General features: G+C 37.0%; 1 protein-coding gene across 11 annotated transcripts in view; it reads right to left on the bottom strand.

Moving 5' to 3' along the window:
• PDK1 (pyruvate dehydrogenase kinase 1) overlaps positions 1 to 18,218 on the bottom strand; it is a 117,533-nt gene that overhangs the window by 88,566 nt on the left and 10,749 nt on the right. For all 11 annotated transcript variants that reach the window (XR_008677361.2, XR_010129616.1, XR_008677360.2 and 8 more), the window contains 3 exons: positions 17,096 to 17,173; positions 15,226 to 15,302; positions 13,219 to 13,317 (listed from right to left, as the gene is read on the bottom strand). Coding sequence is in view for 3 of the 11 variants with exons in the window: in XM_004032799.5 (XP_004032847.2) it covers positions 13,219 to 13,317; positions 15,226 to 15,302; positions 17,096 to 17,173 (254 nt within the window). In the remaining 8 variants the exon portion in view is untranslated. The remainder of the gene's footprint in view (positions 1 to 13,218; positions 13,318 to 15,225; positions 15,303 to 17,095; positions 17,174 to 18,218) is intronic.

The raw sequence follows: 18,218 nt of genomic DNA, 5'->3' as shown, positions 1-18,218 counted from the left end.
TGGACTTATTTTCCTAGCTACTATCCAGCTTATATTCTAATCTACTACAGCCATTTTCCTTTGTCACAGAATCTGAATTGATTTTACTGCCTATAACAATATAGTTGTCATACACAAACAAATCTGCTTTTAATTTATGTATATATAGATTAAAATAGTACTGAATAATATGTATTAAAAGTCAATAGGCTGAATGGCCTATAGTTGAGTTTTCATATATTTAAAAATTTTTACAGTATATATATATTACCTTTATAATGGTAATTAGGTAGATATTTTGATTTTTATAACTAAAAAAATCTGCCTTGAAATACCATTGAAAGATGTGCCTCGAATACATCTAAAATTAAGTAATTACACTATCAATAATAAAGTATACAAGGACTTTATTAGGAACTTGTGGCTGGGTGTGGTGGCTTACACCTATAAACCCAGCACTTTGGGAGGCTAAGGCAGGCGAATCACTTGAGGTCAGCAGTTCGAGACCAGCCTGGCCAACATGGCAAAACCCTGTCTCTACTAAAAATACAAAAATTAGGCATCATGGTGCACGCCTGTAATCTCAGCTACTCGGGAGGCTGAGGCACAAGAATCTCTTGAATCCAGGAGGAGGTTGCAGTGAGCCAAGGTTGCGCCACTGCACTCTAGCCTGGGTGACAGAGCGAGACTCTGCTCAGTAAAAAAAAAAAAAAAAAAACAAAAAAAAAAAAACAGAAAACTTTTATGCAGCATTATGCTTGAAATTGCTCTTGGCCCTGTAAAGTAATTTATTTTAGTAAGATGAATAAAGAGCTCTGGGTATTTTGAGAAATCCATCAATTTGTTAATTACTCATCCTTTAATTCAATGCTCTGCTGCACATTTGCTAGTAACATGAATAGGAAGCATGTGTATTCTATAAATACATGAAGGGAGTAAAGAACATATTAGAATAGATACTAAGATAAAAAGGTAGACTTGAGTAAATATTTCCTGGTTTTCCTTAACCTTTTGGCCATGGAGACTGTAACAACAACCTAGGAAGTACAAAATAAGAAGTCATTTCCAGCCTCAGGCTGCATGGGAAAATAAGAGGGGATAAGCAGACAGGACAGAGAGGATGTGAGAAGCATTATCTTGCTAGAGGTAAAGGGCAAACTAAGCCACAGGAATAGAGTTAGAAACTACAGTCAAAGTAGTACTTTGCTTTGCAGCCAACAATACAATAAACTGGAGCCAGTGGATTTTAAAGTAGGCAAAAGAGTTTCCAAAAGAGCAGTAATAGATTATTGGAGGATCCAAGTTCTTCAGGAAAAGGGAGGGAGGGAATAATGGAGAGACAGATATTTAGTCTGTATATATTCAAGGCAAGAAGAATGGTACCTTTGATGACAAATGTATTGAAAGAGAGATGTGAAAACTAACACGAAAGCTTATTAAGATAATGAGATAAGTAATGTCAACAGGAAGGCCAAGGAAGAGAAGTTTGCCAATTATTTTTAAAGTTTTCTCTTCAGTGCACAAAAGCACCACTTGTCAATGTCATCTAACCAAGAGCTGCCATCCCTAACTTCCTATTCCCAGTAACACTAGGCTCCCTAGGTTAATTCATGTGAACTCCAGGCCCAGATGAAATGAACCACTACTGACTAGATGACAGCTCTAAAGCCAGGACATTCCCTGTATTCACCCAGAGTTCCTAAAGTTTCTTAGCCAACAGCGTTTTCACTGTTAAGTCTGTAAAATCATCAACAGTAAATGAACCAAGACATTTAAGTTTTAATTTAAATGACATGTAGGCCAGGCGCTGTGGCTCACACCTGTAATCCCAGCACTTTGGGAGGCTGAGGTGGTCAGATCACTTGAGGTCAGGAGTTCCAAGACCAGCCTGGCCAACATGGTGAAACTCTGTCTCTACTAAAAATACAAAAATTAGTCAGGTATGGTGGCGCGTGCCTGTAATCCCCGCTACTCAGGAGGCTGAGACAGGAGAATTGCTTGAACCCGGGAAAGAGAGGTCACGGTGAGCCGAGATTCTGCCACTGCATTCCAGCCTGGGTGACAGAATAACACTCCATCTATAAAAAAACACACACACACATACAAAAGACATGTGGCTATAACACATAGTTATTTATAGATTATATACTAAACACAGAATTGAAAGAGCAGCTAGGGCTGTAAGATAGAAACAACAACTTTTGTATAGGATTTTTAGCAGGAGGATAAAAGGTAAAAAATGTCAATAATTTGAACAAGCTAAAAAAAAATGGGGAAGAAACAAAACCAAGCCTTGATTCTAAAAGTCTAGGGTAAGTAATGGGGATCAAAGCTCAACTGAAGAAAAAGCAAGAATTCAACATGTAAAGAGAGGCTGCAAGAGGAGATGCCTTCATGTGACCTTGGATGTGAGGAGCAGAAACAACAGGTGAAGGCAGAGCCTAATACAGACAGGACTTCTAGAACAGTCTTTTTGAGACCTTTACAAGCCTTTCTATTTTATTTTAAACAGCTTTATTCAAATATAATTAACATAGCAGGCTTCTAGAACACTCTTTTTTGAGACCTTTACAAGCCTATTTTATTTTAAACAGCTTTATTCAGATATAATTTACATAGCAGGCTGGACGCAGTGGCTCATGCCTGTAATCCCAGCACTTTGGGAGGTGGAGGCAGACGGATCACTTGAGGTCAGCAGCTCGAGACCAGCCTGGCCAACAAGGTGAAACCCCATCTCTACTAAAAATACAAGAATTAGCCAGGTGTGGTAGCAGGCGCCTGTAGTCCCAGCTACTAGGGACTGAGGCAGGAGAATTGCTTGAACCTGGGAGGCGGAGCTTGCAGCGAGCTGAGATCATGCCACCGCACTCCAGCCTGGGCAACAGAGGGAGACTCCATCTCAAAAAAGATAAAAATAATTTATATACCATATAATTAATGCACTTAAAGTATATAATTGAATGGTTTTTAATATATTCATAGATATGTGCAACCATTACCACTGTCAATTTTAGAATTTTTCATCACCTCCAAAAGAAACCCTAGCTCCTTTAGTGGTCATATCCCTAGGCAACCACTAATCTACTTTCTGTCCCTATATATTTGCCTATTCTGGACATTTCATGTAAATAAAATCATATAATATGTGGCCTTTTGTGATTGGCTTCTTTCACTTAGCATAATGTCTTCAATGTTACAACAACCAGTTTGTAGCATTTTTCAGTATTTCATTCCTTTTGTGGCCAAATAATATTCCACTGTATGGACATACCACATTTTGTTTATCCATTCATTAGCTGATAGATATTTGGGTTGTTTCTACCTGTACACTATTGTGAATAGTGCCACTATGAGTATTTGTGTGTAAGGTTTGGCCTAAATATTCTCAATCCTTTGAGGTATAGACATAGGAGTGGGATTGCTGGGTCATTATGAATTTTTCTTTACATCATAAAGACAGATTCCTGAGGTTAAGCCCATCCACCAGCACAGAAGTAATCTCTTCTGAGAGTCTAAGAACTCAGTAAACCTTGATCTATGCAATGATGGGTAATAGCAATAGAAAGCAGCTGCAGACCAAAATGCTAAATAAAGCACTTCTAATAGAAGCAGAAAAAGGTACAAGAAAGAACATGCTGCTGCACAACTTAAGCCCCAAACCAGAAGACCAATGGGTCTTTTCTTGACTGTAAACCTTAACGGGCAAGTAGCTGACACACAACTAACCAAAAAATAGACACATTAGCATCTGAGCTAAAAAAAAGAAAAAAAAAAGTGATACATTCATATTGTTTTTACAGCAAACAGATGGCACTGCCACTTATTGACTTTTTTGTGCCTAGCTCTTTAAAATGAACAAACGAGAGAGAAACGGACAAAAGGAAACTCAGGAAACGGACAATGCAGGGTGCAGAGGCAAATTAATTAAAAAAAAACACGATAATATCCTTAGAGCAATAAAATAAAACTAGAGCAGAATTCTAAAAAGGGATTAATTTTAAAAATAAGGATTCTTGGAAATTTGTAAGATAATGGAAATAAAAGTTCAATAGAAGGGCTGGGAATCTGAAGTCAAGGAAATCTCACAGAATAGAATAAAAAGTTGAAGCGATAAAAAACAGGGAATGATGTCATGAAGCCCAACATCCTCTTACTATGACTATCAGAAAGAGACTAAACACACAGTGAAAAGGAAAATATCAAGAAAATAATGGGAAGTTCAAAGACCACAGCCCAATAAGTAAGAAAAGGCCCACACCAAGTCACATCACTGAAACTTCAGAACACAGCTTAAAAAAAAGAAAAAAAAAAAGTTAAAAACTCTAGTTAAACAAAAGTAGACACCTAAAACTGGTCACATAAGAAGGAAGAGGAATTGTAATAAACATTGTCTTCTCAAAAAGAACAGCAGGAGTGACATCAGCAAAAATAGAAGAGAAAGAACCTGCTAAAGTCTCTCCTCTATCAAAGCACCAAAAAAAAAAAAAAAAAAAAAAAAAAGAGCGGGGGAGGGGGGCGCAAAAATCATTTAGAATCTACTTTGACAGAATTCTGGAAATTAACTAAAGGCATGCAGCTATCTGGGGAACATTTATTCAAGTAAAACAACTGAATCCGTATAAGAACAGTAAGCATTTTAACTTGCTCCCATCTGCTCCCCCTCCCTCCAATCAATATGCAATCAGAGTGAAACCAGCAGCCTGGTAGCTGCTGGGAAGACTGTATTTATTTGACCTGACTCTGAGCTCCCCAGTACAAAAGTCTTGCACCCCACCCCCATCCCTGGAAACATCTGTCAAAAACAATTAGAAGTAACTGATTAATTTGAGGGCTGCAGAAGAAACTGGACAACAGCTAGGGCAAACAATAAGGCTAACCAAAAAGCTTAGCAGGAAGGTCTAGGGAATGAGATAGCCATAGGGGCTTTGAAAAACTCAGCTATCTCCTGGGAAATCTGGAAGGCCATACTCATGCCCAGGGTCATGCTCAGGAAAGACATTGAGAAGGCCCTAAGCTCTCACCTCTAATTGCTCTATGCGAGCAGGACCTAAAGGTTAAGGCACAGTTGTCAACTGCTTGGCTGTGTTGAAGATATTCTCCTAAACACTTCTATGCACACACAGAGTCCCTTGGCAAGGATGTAAAGGTTAAGGCACAGTTGTTAACTGCCTGGCTGAGTGTTGAAGATATTCTCCTAAACACTTCTATACACACACAGAGTCCCTTGGCAAAGACTGGGAAACTTACTGATTCCAGGTATTTGAGGAAATCTCAGTCCAGTCATTAGCTGACCACTAAGCTAAATAAGCAGAGACTTCAGAGGCCACACACAACAAAGAATTCAAACTTAAAAGAATTAACTCCAAAAAAAAAAAATTACAAAACAACAACAAAGACAGCCTTGGGGAGAGGGCAGTATCTGATCTGCAGAGCTGTCAAAATATATTATTTTAAATGTCCAGTTTTCTACAAAAATAACAAGATATGAAAAAAACAAAGAAGTATTGCCCATACACAGGCAAGGAAAAATCAGTCAATAAACTATACCTGAGTCAGTAAACTCACACTCCGTAAACAAACACTAAAGAACTAAAGTATGAGGATGTCTCAAAATAGAAAATTTTAAATGATACAACAATAAAATATAGGGCAATAAAATGATATGCATCAACATTTAGCAAAGGTGAAAAAACAGGATAGATATTATATAAGAGAACTAAGTTGAAATTCTGGAATTGAGAAGTACAATAAATGAAATGAAAAATAAACGAAATGAAAATTTCACTAGAGGGGTTCAACAGCATATTTGAGCATGTGAAAGAAAAGAATCAGTGAGAGTGAAGACAGGTCAATTGAAATTATCCAGTCTGAGAAACAGAGAAATGACTCATCACATATGTGCAATATTCAATAAGCTTGTAACAGCTGATTTCTCATCCAAACCATGGAGGCTGGAAGGCAGTGAGATAACATATTCCAAAGTGCTGAAAGAAAAAGACTATCAACAAGAATTCTATAACCAGCAAAACTATCCTTCAAAAATGAAGGAGAAATTAAGACATTTCCAGATAAGCAAAAACTGAGAGAGATGATCACTGACAGACATGGGCTATCAAGAAATACCAAATGGAATCCTTCAGGCTGAAACAAAAGGATACTAGACAAAACATTGAATCCATGTTTAGAAATAAACAGTGCCAGTAAAAGTTATTACAAAAGTAAATCTAAAGGAAAATATGAGTATATTTTTTGTTTGTAACTCTTTTTGTGTCCTATCTGATTTAAAAGACAATTGAATAGAACAATAATTATAAATCTCTGTAGACAGGCACACAATGTACAAAAATGTATGTTATATGACAATAACGGCACAAAGGATGGGTGGGGAGGGGAAAAGGCCTATTTAGGAGAAAAGTCAGTGTATACTATTGAAAGCAAATTGGTATTAATCTGAACTAGATTATAAATTAAGGTGTTAATTGTAATCCCCAGGATAATTACTTAAAAAACTCAAAGAAATATAGTAACAAAAACAAGAATGAAATTAAAATGATATAATACAAAATATCATTTTAACAAAAGAGAGTGATAATGGAGAAATAATAAAAAATGATATGACATATATTGAAGACAAAACGGCAAACATAAACCAAAATTACTGTTAATTACATTAATAGTAATTATATTAAATTTAATTCATCTGAACATTCCAATTAAAAGGTGGACATTGGCAGAATGGTTTTAAATTCTAACTATATGCTATAAAGAGACACATTTTAGACTCAAACGCACAAAGAGGTTTAAACTAAAAGTCTGGAAAGTTACACTATGAAAACAGAAACAAAAAGAGTTGGGATGGTTACACTAACTTCAAACAAAATATACTTTTAAACAAAAACTGTTGTAAGAGACAAAATAGTACATTTTTTAATGATATAAGGTTAATACACAAAAAAGAGATAATAATTAAAAACATATATGTACTCAACAGAGCTCCAAAATACATGAAGCAAAACTGATAGAACTGAAGGGCGAAATAGACAATTCAACAGTAATTGGAGACGACTTCAGTACTCCACTTTCAACAATGGATATAACAATTACAAGATCAACAAGGAAAGACAAGCTTGTACAACACTGCAAACCAACTAAACCTAATAGCTATCTGTAGAACATTCAACAGCAGCAGAATGCATACTTTTCTCAAGTACACATGGAACATTCTCCAAGATAGACCCTATGTTAGGCCATAAAACAAATCTCAATAGATGTATACTTGAAATCATACAAAGTATGTTTCCAATCACAACAGAATGAAATTTAAACGATTAAGAGAACACATGGGAAATTCACAAGTATGTGGCAATTGAACAACACAATCCTATTAACCAATGGAAAAAATCCAAAAGGAAACTAGAAAATACTTTGAGATGAATGAAAATGAAAACAAAACATTAAAAACTTGTAAGATAGACAAAGCAGTGCTTAAAGTAAAATTATAGTTGTAAAATGTCTCAAATGAATAACCAAAACTTCCACCTTAAGAAACTAGAAAAACAGGAGCAAAATAACACCACAGCAAGCAGAAGGAAGGAAATTATAATAAAGCCTAGAATGTAATTAATGAAATACAGAATAGAAAAATGGAGAAAATCAATGAAATAAAAAATTGGTTCTTTAGAAAGATTAACAAAATTGATAAATATTTAGCTATATTGACCAAGAAAAAAAAAAAGACTGAAATTTATAAAACCAGGAATGAAAGTGGGGACATCACTACCAATCTTACAAAAATAAAAAGGATTATTAGAGAATACTATGAACAATTGTGTGTAATAATTAGATAACCTAAATGAAATGGACAAATTCCTATAAAAACACAAACTATAGGCTGAGTGTGGTGGCTCATGCCTGTAATCCCAGAACTTTGGGAGGCCGAGGCAGGCAGATCACGAGGTCAGGAGATCAAGACCATCCTCCTGGCTAACACGGTGAAACCCCATCTCTACTAAAAATACAAAAATTAGCCAGGCATGGTGGCGGGTGCCTGTAGTCCCAGCTACTCGGGAGGCTGAGGCAGGAGAATGGCGTGAACTCGGGAGGCGGAGCTTGTAGTGAGCGAAGATCCTGCCACTGCACTCCAGCCTGGGCGACAGAGCAAGACTCTGTCTCAAAAAACAAACAAAAAAACACACACAAACTATAGACACAGCTCAGGAGCTCAGGAAGAAATGGACAATCTAAATAGATATCAAATGTATTGTTTATATTTATTTATTTAATTGTTATTATTTGAGACAGAGTCTTGATCTGTCACCCAGGCTAGAAAGCAATGGCACAATCTTAGCTTACTGCAACCTCTGCCTCCCGGATTCAAGTGACTCTCCTGCCTCAGCTTCTCGAGTAGCTGGGATTACAGGCACACACCACCATGCCTGGCTAATTTTTGTATTTTTAGTAGAGATGGAGTTTTGCCATGTTGGCCAGGCTAGTCTCAAACTCCTGACCTCAGGTGATCCACCTGCCTCGGCTTCCCAAAGTGCTGAGATTACAAGCGTTAAGCCACCGTGCCTGGCCTATTATTTATATTTATAAATATCTATCCATAAATCTGAATATATAACAAATAGAGATTGAACTAGTAATCAAAAGTCTTTCCATAAAGACAAGCTCAGGCCCAGAAGTCTTCACTGTTGTGTTCTACCAAACACTGAAAGAATTAATACCAATCCTTCAAAAACTCTTCCAAAATACAGAAAGAGAGGGAAATTCCCTACTCATTCTATAAGGCCAGTGTCATCCTGATACTAAAACCAAACACATCACAAGAAACTACAGACCAATAAACATACCTTATGAACATCAATGTAAAAATCCTCAACAAAACAACATAAACCATAAAAAAATTGAGACTTATCCCAAGAATGCAAGGTTGGTTTGATATAGAAAAAGCAAGGTAATACACTACTTAATAGAACAAAGAACAAACCACACAATCATTTCAATCTTCACAGAAAAAGCACTTGACAAAATTGAACATCCTTTCATGATAAAAACACTCAAACTAAGAATACAGGCAAATTTCCTCAATCTGAGGAAAAAAATCAGAGGTAACATCATACTTAATAGTGAAAGACAAGAAGTTCTCCCCCTTAGTATCAGAAAAAAGACAAGGATGTCTCCTGTCAGCACTTCTGTTCAACACTGTACTAGAGGTTCTAGCCACACTTACATCTTTTTGCAGAGACATGATCATTTATATAGAAAATTCTAAGTAATCCACAAAAATTTACTAGCACTAATAAAGACATTTGGCAAGGATGCAGGATACAAGATCAGTACAAAAAAATCAGTTATATTCCTATCCACTAGCAATAAGCAATCCAAAAAATGGAATTAAGAGAACAATTCCATTACAATAGCATCAAAAATAATAAAATACTTAGGAATAAATGTAAAAGTCCAAGACGTGTACACTAAAAACCACAAAACATTATTGAAAGAAAGCAAAGAAGACCTATAAAGATGCCCTGTGTTGTAAGTGTAAAGATATCTTGTGTTCATGAATTAGAAGAGTTAATATTGTTAACTCTAAGATGGCAACACTTCCCAAATGATGCCCATCAAAATTCTAGCTGGCATTGTTTTTTTGCAGAAATTGACAAGCTGATCCTAAAACCCATGGAAATGCAAGAACCCATAACAGCCAAAATAATCTTGAAAAAGAAGTTGTAGGACTCACACTTGCAAATTTCAAAACTTAAAGCTACAATCATTGAGATAGGCATTAAGTACTTGCATAACGAGAGATATATACATCAATGAAATAGAACTGAGAATCCAGAAATAAACCCCATACATTTATGAGCAATTGATTTTTGACAAGGGTGACAGGGCAATTGAATGGGGAAAGAATAGGTTTTTCACAAATGGTACTAGGACAACTGGATATCCACATGCAAAAGAACTAAGATGAACCTCTACCTCAAACCATGTCCAAAACTTAACTCAAAATGGATCGAAGACCTAAATATAAAAGCTAAAACTATAAAACTCTTAGAAACATAGGCATAAGTCGTCAAGACTTTGGAGTAGGCAATGGTTTCTTAGACATAAAACTGAAATCACATGCAATGTGAAAAAAAAATTGAAAATTTTCAAAACTAAAAACTTTGGCTGGGTGTGGTGGCTCACACCTGTAATCCTAGTACTGTGGGAGGCCAAGGTGGGAGGACTGCTTAAGTTCAGGAGTTCAAGACCAGCCTGGGCAACATAGCAAGACCCCATCTCTATTTAAAAAAGCAAAAAACAAAAAAACACAACTTTGTACTTCAAAGGATACTATCAAGAAAGTGAAAAGAACCCACGGAATGGGAGAATATACTTGCAAATCACACATCTCATCAGGAACTAGTAACCCCTATATACATATATATATATAGAGAGAGAGTATATATATATATACACACACATAGAATATATACACACAAATAGAATATATATAGGGTGTATATATATATACACACATATATGTATATGTATGTGTGTATATACACACACATAGAATCCCTATATATATACACACATATACATAAGAGAGAGAACCCTTACAACTCAACAATAAAAGACAGCCAATTTTAAAACTGAAAAAAGGATCTTAATCTACATTTCTTCAAAGATACACAAATGGCCGATCAGCAAATGAAAAGATGCTCAACATCATAGTCATTAGACAAATGCAAATAAAAACCACACTGAGATACCACTTCACACTCACAATAATGTCTATAATAAAAAAGACAGACTACAATTGTTGACAAGGATGAGGAAAAACAGGAACCTTCACACATTGTTGATGACAACGCAAAATGGTGCAGGTCCTTTGGAAAACAGTTTGGCAGTTTCTCAAGTTAAACAGAGTTTCCTATGATTCAGCAATTCAATTCCTAGGTATATACATAAGATAACTGAAACACATGTTCACACAATAATTTGTACACAAACATTCATAGCCGTATTATTTATAATAACCAAAAAACAGAAACAAACCAAATGTCTATCAACTGATGAATGGATAACCCAAAGGTGTTAGATCCATATAACAGAATATCATTTGGTCATAAAAAGGAATGAAGTACAAATGCATACTATAACATTATACTAAGTGAAAGAAGTCAGTAACAAAAGACCACATACTGCATGATTAAATTTATATAAAATGCCCAGAAAGAGAAATACACAAATAGAAAATAGATTAGTGGTTGCCAAGGGCTAGAAGAGAGAAAAATGGGAAATGACTTCATAGGTACTGCATATTTTCCTTTTTTTCTTTTTTTCAGATGGAGTCTCAATCTGTCACCCAGGCTGGAGTGCAGTGGTGCGATCTTGGCTCACCGCACCCTCTGCTGCTGGGTTCAAGCGATTCTCGTGCCTCAGCCTCCTGAATAGCTGGGATTACAGGCGCCTGCCACCACACCCAGCTAATTTTTTGTATTTTTTGTAGAGATGGGGTTTCACCATGTTTAAGGCCATGTTTAAGGCCAGGCTGGTCTTAAACGCCTTACCTCAGGCAATCTGCCCAACTTGGCCTCCCAAAGTGCTGGGATTACAGGCATGAGCTGCTGTGCCTGACGGAGTACTTGGGTTTTTTCTTAGGACTGATGAAAATGTTCTAAAATGAGACAGCGGCAATACTTGAATAACCTTATGAATTCCACTGAATTGTACCTTTTCTAAAAAAGGAACAATGGATGCCTTCAAAATTTTGCAAGATGATTATTCTCAGCTTTGAATTTCATATACAAACTTAAATATTGGGATAATAGTATAGGGAAAGTGGCCCTTGGGCTAGGGGTGGGGAGGGGAGCAGGTGCTCTATTAAAGAGAGCTAACTCCTCAACTACTATAACAGAAAGGTAATATTTACTGTTTAAAATGTAAACATTAGGCCAGGTGCAGTAGCTCATGCCTGTAATCCCAGCACTTCGGGAGGCCAAGGCAGGCGGATAACACGAGGTCAGGAGTTCGAGACCAGCCTGGCCAATATGGTGAAACCCTGTCTCTACTAAAATACAAAAAATTAGCTAGGCGTGGTGGCGGGTGCCTGTTATCCCAGCTACTCGGGAGGCTGAGGCAGGAGAATCACTTGAACTCAGGAGGCAGAGGTTGCAGTGGGCGAGATCACACTACCGCATTCCACCCTGGGGCAACAGAGCAAGACTCCATCTCAAAAAAAAAGAAAAAAAAAGTAAAGAAAGACTAAGAATCTCTGAGTAATGAGGCCTACAAAGGGCCAGGAACTGACACATTTGAATTTTTATAGTCTCTGCATTTATTACTTTAATATAAATTTTTAAATGATTATTAAAAAAGAAAAACACTATCATACTCTTAAACTGGAGCCACGCACAGTGGCTCACACCTGTAATACTAGTGCTTTGGGAGGCCAAGGTGGGACGATCACTTGAGGCCAGGTGTTTTGAGATCAGCCTGGGCAACAAAGTGAGACCTAGTCTCTACCCACCAAAAAATTCTTTTAATTAGCCAGGCTTGCATGCCTGCAGCCTGCAGTCCCAGTTACTCTGGAAGCTATGGGAGGAGGATCGCTTGAGCCCAGGAGTTCAAGGTCACAGTGAGCGATGATCACACCACTGCACTCCAGCCTGGGTGACAGAAAACAATTTTTAATAAAATGTAAAAGAAGAAACTGGGCCACCTGAACAATGTAATAGAAAAGGCCTAGCACTGGGGACAGAAGACTGGATATCATGTCCCATAGCATTTCTGCCCTGTGTGATCCTGAGCTAATCACTGTGTCTTAGTCTCCTCACCTGTAAAAGTGAGGATAAAATTACCTACGTCATGAGAATCAAATGAAACCAGTAGATTAGAAAGCACTGTTTTAAAACTTTTTAAATTATATATTAAATACTATCTCCATAATACTGCAACTACGCAAATATTTTAGATCTTACTTATCAAAGAGATATTAATGATAAATTGTCTGTCTCCAAGATTTATTTTAACTTGAATCACCTCGACAGGGGACCTGCATAGAAAAGACTCAAGGGATAACCATAATCCACCAGCTCAATGAAGCAATGTGCTTATTATCTATTACAGACAAGATTCTTTTCCCCTGAGAGTAGATTATGTCTTTTGGAAATTATGCGTATGGTTACCTTTGCATGTCTGTACATCAATTACAAAAAAAAAAAAAAAACCATCAAACGCATTTACCTTCACAGTCAAATCCTCATTACCCAGCGTGACATGAACTTGAATAGGGGGGTAAACACCTCTGTTGGCATGGTGTTCCATAGTGGCTCTCATTGCATTCTGAAATACATTAGGGTTGTATTAAAAATACAGCTTTTTAGAAAAGAGAAAGTGTAATTTTCAAGTATATATGCACTATTTGAAGTTTTTAAATTTGATGGAAATATGCCAAAGAATCACAATTCTTATAACCACATTTCAAGTTTTTTTTTTAATGCAGTCAATTTGGGGGGGATTTGAAGGATATTCTGACCTAAAGATTCCAACTAAATTTTGCATATTTTCCAAAGTCAGACTTCAAAACACTTTTAACTAGTTACATTAAAGCAGAAAACTCTGTTCAAACACTTTTATAATTTTAGTAAATGATGGGCAAAACATTTTTGAAAATGTAGTTTCAGCTCTATTTTTAGAACTATTTAAAAAACTGTCATAAATTTCTTTAAAGGAAAGCAATTTTTTTCATATAGTAGTAACAGCGATGGTCATATTTGATGGAGCAATGAATCCCTTTATCTCTAGTTTGAAATTAAGGGTATTGACATTGTAAAGCTGCTTTGACTAATTTCTAAAGGAAATAGGGTACACAGTGCCAACATATCAGAAGCCTTAAACAATATCATGACATTCAGCATTGCAGTAGAAAATGATATAAACTAGATGTAACTAAAAAGGCATCCGAATTTGGAAGTAAGAGTGTGTGGCCCTGGCACAGCAATTGCGATTGAGTCCTCTTATGGAGGAGATTCCATCATTTCCACCAAAGGCAGTTTAAGATTAGGTTCCAGGTGAAAGCCATTATTACTGACATTATGTACAATATAATACGGAATGCCTCAATCATAGGGCACCAGATCTTTATGCCACTGGAATTTCAAGGAAAAAATTCGTGTTAATGCTTGAAGTGCCCATCACTACTTGTTTAACTACTTGGATAAAAAGATTTTGGGGCTAGGTGCAGTGGTTTATGCCTGTAATCCCAACACTTTGGGGCAGGACTGCTTGAGGCCAGGAGTTCAAGGACAGCCTGGGTAACAGAGTGAGACCTCAACTCTACAAAAAATAAAATAAATATTTAAAAAAAGATTTTGTAAGGTATTAAATACATTTTTGCTGTCTTGGAAGAAAGAACATTCTGCTGCTGTTCTAAGATATTCGGTCAGTTTTTCTGTGTTTCAGTGCACTTTTCCTTTACATTATCAGATTGAAAGCCACCCCCTCTTTCCTCTGGTTTGCTGCTGGCTGATGAAACAGAACTAAAGAGAGACTACAAGCTTCTGATAGAGGGCAATCATTTTCACCCACCAGGACCTGTGCCCCTCACTCCTCACCCATTTTCTTGTCAACCAGCAAGTATCATTGGCGGGGAAAAAAGATACTCTCAATATTAGTAGCATAATTTGTTTTCAAAATTTGTTGTAAAGAGCAAAGATTACAGCAGAAACCCTGTAAGTCAATAAAAATGACCTCCCCCTCCCAAGAAAAGCCAGACCAAAAAAAGAATTCTGGTCCTTTGAGGGTAGCAAGTTGAGAATCACTCTTCTAAATATTGTTTTATAAAAACATAAAGATAACTCTATTGAGCACCTATATGTAATACGTTGCCACTGTACTGGACACTTAGTATGTTATTCCCAATAGTCATAAACAATCCTGGACAGTATTCTTGTTTTACAGAAAAGGAAACTGAGGCTCAGAGAGGTTGAGTGACTTGCCCAAGGTCACACACATATTAAGTGCCATAACTGGGATTCAAACCCAGGTCTTTCTGACTCCATAGTCTGAGCTCACCACTACATGGAGATGTCTCCCTGTGTTGATAAAAGGCTGATCTCCAGCAATGTGATATGATACTGACATGAAATGGCACTTCTTAATAGGAGAACCTAGTGGAATATTTGGCTTTCAGAGCAGATTCCTAACCTCAGAAAAGTACTGGTAAAGGTTATGTAATACTATTTTACAAACCTTGAAAAGTTCAAACACCATGTGATAGAGATGGGATGGTACATAAACCACTTGTATTGGCTGTCCTGGTGATTTTGCTACAGAGCAGAAGAGAAAAATATGAAAGTACAGAGAGATGTGCTTAAAGCAATTTTAAGAATAAACTGTGTAGTGATGAAAAGAAAACATTAACTACGGAGGACAGTATTATCTGGGGGAGAACTGCCACACCATTTCTTCAATGTATTAGTGTTTGAACCCATACCCACAAATATTTACAACTGATGATGACAAGAGTCCTGTGGTCACTTCTCACAATCTTGCATAACAATCGAACCAACCCATGCGCCCATTTTTCTCTAGGATGGTAAAGTCTTTTTAAAGATCGCTTAACTTTCGGGTAGGAATTTTACTTTCCAAATAGAGAAGTGTTAAAGTCTTTAAATTCCACAGTCCAATTCACATGCATACATTCTTCTTTTTATTTATTTATTTTTTTTTGAGACAGAGTCTTGCTCTGTTGACCAGACTGGAGTGCAGTGGCGTGATCTTGGCTCACTGCAACCTCCACTTCCCAGGTTCAAGCAATTCTCCTGCCTCAGCCTCCCGAGTAGCTGGGATTACAGGTGCCAACCACCACGCCTGGCTGATTTTTCTTTTAGTAGAGACGGGTTTCACCATATTGGCCAGGCTTGTCTCGAACTCCTGACCTTGTGAGCCGCCCGCCTCGGCCTCCCAAAGTGCTGGGATTATAGACGTGAGCCACTGCGCCCAGCCCATACATTCTTTAAGCCATTTTTAAAATGTTTCACCTGGGTGGAATATTGTTTTATTTCAGGCATTTCGATGGATATAAAGCTGAATAAAAAATACGAGCTAGCATCAATTTCTCGAGACAGTAATTAATTCTACATTTAAACACTTAATAGGAGCCCCACTGGGGGTGGTGATAGGGGTGTGTATAAAACAGACATTTAGTAGAACAAATGATTAAGACTCATGATATCTTAGAATTCTAATTCAACCAATAAATCAGACCTTCCTCTGAATAAACTCCCCCTTGGGAACAAAAATGGGACATCTGGAAATTGCTCACAGCAGTTCAGGTTTGCAAACTATCACTTACTTGTACACTGTGATTGTTATTTACCAAATGCTATGCTACCATCATGGCTCAAAAGAGTTAATATGGCTTTAGAAAACCACCAAGCAATGCTATTTTCAATTGCATAACTTCACTGCTCTCTCACTCTAAGGTCCAGAATACAGCTTAGTAAAAGCCTATTTTGTTTTACTCTTCCCACACCTTCTTAAAGTGTCATCTTAGGAAATGCTTTTCTCTGTCAAACTACCATGCTTTCAGGAAAAAGAGACTCATCAATCCCTCAAGGCATCTAAACCCTTTTTGTCCAAAAGGCACTAATCAGGGTAAAAAGAAAACCATCAGAGACAAACAGATTCTCAAATAGATGAGCATCTTTCTTTCCTCTTTTATAACCCCAGTCTATGTCCTCAACAACAGAAAATTATTTACAACTCAGGAAGTAGAAAAAGGGTAAGTCTTACATTATTGAAGTGCATGTAAAAGTCAAATGTAACTTTCTTGGTATCATTTTCTATGACTAAACAGAAAATAAAAAATAAGCAAAGAATCAAAGTTATCAATTAAAAATAAAGAAAATGAGGCAGAAAAAGCCAAATCTTTTCATAAAGAATCTGACTAAATTACATATATGTTTATAGATACATTTTTTACATGATTACTATCCTTTAGCCTTCATATCCAATGAAGTTGATGAAAAAGTCATCTTCCATTAAAACATTTAAATTCTTATCCCTCATCAAGTAATCAAAGCACTAATTATTGAGAAAAAGACAACATCAGGCTTACCATTTAGTTCTTCAAGTTCTAGTTCGGGAGAGTTAATATAATACAAATCACACAGACGCCTAGCATTTTCATAGCCATCTAGTGTGAATCAAAACAAAACAAAAAAGGATTTAATAAATATACTTCTCTTTCACGCATTAAGATGGCAATAGTATTGACAAATCAAAGTCTTAAACTCTCTACAGAAGAAAATATACTTTGATAGTTTGGTGAAAGTCTGCTTTTTTTTTTTTTTTTTTTGGTAGAGACATGGTCTCCCTATATTGCTCAGGTTTGTCTCCAACTCCCGGGCTCAAGCCATCCTCCTGCCTTGGTGCTAGGATCACAGGCATGAACCACTGCCCCCAACCAGGGAAAGCCTTTCCTTTTTTTTTTTCCTTTGAGACGGAGTCTCAATCAACCAGGCTGGAGTGCGGTGGCGCTATCTCGGCTCACTGCAGCCTCCACCTCCCTGGTTCAAGCGATTCTCCTGCCTCAGCCTCCCAAGTAGCTGGGACTACGTAGGCATGGGTCACCACGCCCAGCTAATTTTTGTATTTTCAGTACAGAGGGGGTTTCACCATGTTGGCCAGGCTGGTCTCGAACTCCTGACCTCAGGTGATCCACCCGCCTCAGCCTCCCAAAGTGCTGGGATTATAGGCATGAGCCACTGTGCCTGGCCCAGGGAAAGTCTAAGTGTGACATGACAAAGCTGAATAGCCATAAACAATGAATGACAAATATAACTACAAAAAAAATGTAAAAGTCTATATGCTAAAAAGACACCAACAATGTAAAAAAGAAAAATAACAGGCTGGAGAAAATAATTGCTATCTATGTAACAAAACTTAAGAGTTGGTTAGGAAACACTCTTATCCATTGTTTGAAACCTTTTTGGAGATACCAAAATTTTATATGCATTTAAATGTTTTTAATTCTAGGAATCTCACCTCTAAAATACTAGCAAAAGTGAGCATGTATTTAAGGATGTTCACAGCAGTACTGCTGGTATTGGTGGTAACAGAAAAAAATTAAAACAACCTAAGTGTGCATGAACAGGAGAATTAATTAACACATACTGATACATTCCATAGAGCCATTCAAAACCTTGGAGCATATCCAGATGTACTGAACAGCAAGATGT

This window comes from Gorilla gorilla, chromosome 11 (genome assembly GCF_029281585.2).
Source record: "Gorilla gorilla gorilla isolate KB3781 chromosome 11, NHGRI_mGorGor1-v2.1_pri, whole genome shotgun sequence".
Classification (NCBI taxonomy): Eukaryota; Metazoa; Chordata; class Mammalia; order Primates; family Hominidae; genus Gorilla; species Gorilla gorilla.
This window is presented reverse-complemented; position numbering and strand designations above follow the sequence as displayed.